Raw genomic sequence first — 310 nt, forward strand, 5'->3', positions numbered from 1 at the left:
CCCTGAGCGGCTTTTCAATTCCTGATGTCGCCGGTGGAAAGCAGGCCTCTGCCAGGGTGGCTGCGAGCGGGGCCTTCTGTGAGCGATGCGGAGCCTTGGCCTAAATGGGCTCCGAGATCGTGCTGTGACAGAAACCGGCTCTGGAGATCCTCGGTGTCGCTGGAGGTGGGAGCGGGCTGGCAGTAGGTGTTCCCCCGAGGGGAGCAGGCCCTGGGTGTGCACCGTAAGAAGGAGCACAAATCTGCTGCTGCTTGGTGGGGAGGGGGAAGGTGTGAGTGGCTGGGGGGGGGCCCGGGGGCGGCGGCGTTGT

The 310-nt window shown here is 65.8% G+C and overlaps 1 protein-coding gene across 1 annotated transcript in view; it reads left to right on the plus strand.

Moving 5' to 3' along the window:
* The first annotated feature begins 85 nt into the window (after positions 1-85).
* Positions 86-310, plus strand: part of AP2A2 (adaptor-related protein complex 2, alpha 2 subunit) — a 43127-nt gene continuing 42902 nt past the window's right edge. Inside the window, exon 1 of the mRNA XM_009870841.1 lies at positions 86-182. Within this exon, the coding sequence (XP_009869143.1) occupies positions 86-182 (97 nt within the window). The remainder of the gene's footprint in view (positions 183-310) is intronic.

Source organism: Apaloderma vittatum, unplaced genomic scaffold (genome assembly GCF_000703405.1).
Source record: "Apaloderma vittatum isolate BGI_N311 unplaced genomic scaffold, ASM70340v1 scaffold6936, whole genome shotgun sequence".
In the NCBI taxonomy this organism is placed as follows: Eukaryota; Metazoa; Chordata; class Aves; order Trogoniformes; family Trogonidae; genus Apaloderma; species Apaloderma vittatum.